We start from the raw sequence: 2,119 nt of genomic DNA on the forward strand, positions 1-2,119 counted from the left end.
AAAGCTCATCTCAGGGAGCCTCTATGGGATAACATCAAATCTTTTTCTAATGGAGTTAGCTCTCCATGGATGGTGATTGGGGATTTTAACGCTATTACTGATCCTCAGGAGAAAAAAAGGGGGAAACAATGTAGATTCCGAATTTGAAGGGGAAGATTCAGAAATTAGCTGAAAATGATCAAGTTGTTAGTGATTCTGAGAATGACTTTGAAAGNAGTTGAAGATCAGTCTGAAAGTGAGAAAAGTCTTGATGCTCAATCTGCTACCAGTGATGATCATGCTAAAAGATTGCTAGAAGCTTTCTCACATCAATCACCACCACCAGATGAAATTATTCAAGCCTTTGGAGATGTTACTGACAGACACCACCTCTCACCCAGGGGGCATGAGGTAACCAGAGGTGGACTCTCATTAACCAGAGGTGGACTCACCTTTAGGGAGGGCAGAGGTAATAGAAGAGGCAAAGGCATTCCTCCTATGAAATTTTCACAAGACAATGATGATCAATCTACATGTTTTTAATGATTAAGTCTCTTATTTGGAATATTAGAGGCATCACTTCACAAGGTGCCTTTGACAGACTTATGCAACCCAAAAGAACTCACAACCTTTTATTCATTGCTCTCATGGAACCTTTCTGCGGAAGGAAAAAGTTAGAGAAATTTAGAAGAGGACTTGGGTTTGATTTTGCATATGCTAATTGCAACAATAGAATCTGGTTCTTTGGTGATAGCTCTATCAACTGTATTGTTATTGAAGACCTTCCTCAACTTATCAATTGCTCAATTGATAATAATGGGGAGACTTTATACATAACTTTAGTGTATGCTAAATGCAAAGCTCATCTCAGGGAGCCTCTATGGGATAACATCAAATCTTTTTCTAATGGAGTTAGCTCTCCATGGATGGTGATTGGGGATTTTAACGCTATTACTGATCCTCAGGAGAAGAAAGGGGGAAAACAATGTAGATTCCGAATTTGAAGGGGAAGATTCAGAAATTGCTGGAAATGATCAAGTTGTTAGTGATTCTGAGAATGACTGTGAAAGCGTTGAAGATCAGTCTGAAAGTGAGAAAAGTCTTGATGCTCAATCTGCTACCAGTGATGATCATGCTAACAGATTGCTAGAAGCTTTCTCACATCAATCACCACCACTAGATGAAATTGTTCAAGTTTTTGGAGATGTTACTGACAGACACCACCTCTCACCCAGGGGGCATGAGGTAACCAGAGGTAGACTCTCATTAACCAGAGGTGGACTCACCTTTAGGGAGGGCAGAGGTAATAGAAGAGGCAAAGGCATTCCTCCTGTGAAATTTTCACAGGACAATGATGATAAATCTACATCTTTTTAATGATTAAGTCTCTTATTTAGAATATTAGAGGCATCACTTCACAAGGTGCCTTTGACAGACTTAAGCAACTCACAAGAACTCACAACCTTTTATTCATTGCTCTCATGGAACCTTTCTGCGGAAGGAAAAAGTTAGAGAAATTTAGAAGAGGACTTGGGTTTGATTTTGCATATGCTAATTGCAACAATAAAATCTGGTTCTTTGGTGATAGCTCTATCAATTGTATTGTTATTGAAGACCTTCCTCAACTTATCAATTGCTCAATTGATAATAATGGGGAGACTTTATACATGACTTTAGTGTATGCTAAATGCAAAGCTCATCTCAGGGAGCCTCTATGGGATAGCATCAAATCTTTTTCTAATGGAGTTAGCTCTCCATGGATGGTGATTGGGGATTTTAACGCTATTACTGATCCTCAGGAGAAAAAAAGGGGGAAAATTCACAATATGTCTAAGAGCTTGCCCTTCATCAACTGCATTGTGGATAGTGGCCTTTTGGATCTTGGTTACACTGGAAGTCCTTTTACCTGGTGTAATGGCTGGGCACCTACTAAGAGGATATGGGCAAGACTGGATAGAGCTCTTGTTAACTCGGAATGGTTACAGAATTTTGCAGATATCTCTATCACACACTTGGTCAGAACTGGCTCTGATCATGCTCCTTTGCTTGTCTCCACTTCTAATCCACAATTGGAGCCTAAAAAGTATTTCAGATTCTTAGATCTTTGGACTGAACAAGAGGGTTTATGCAAGTAGTAGAC

At 39.6% G+C, this 2,119-nt stretch overlaps 1 protein-coding gene across 1 annotated transcript; it reads left to right on the plus strand.

The window, feature by feature from the left end:
* Nucleotides 1-1,460: 1,460 nt before the first annotated feature.
* LOC109222755 lies at nt 1,461-2,114 on the plus strand. The gene has a single exon (XM_019387073.1). It carries the CDS (start codon nt 1,461-1,463, stop codon nt 2,112-2,114), a length of 654 nt encoding a protein of 217 aa, XP_019242618.1.
* Nucleotides 2,115-2,119: the final 5 nt, after the last annotated feature.

The sequence above is a fragment of the Nicotiana attenuata genome, unplaced genomic scaffold, assembly GCF_001879085.1.
Source record: "Nicotiana attenuata strain UT unplaced genomic scaffold, NIATTr2, whole genome shotgun sequence".
Classification (NCBI taxonomy): Eukaryota; Viridiplantae; Streptophyta; class Magnoliopsida; order Solanales; family Solanaceae; genus Nicotiana; species Nicotiana attenuata.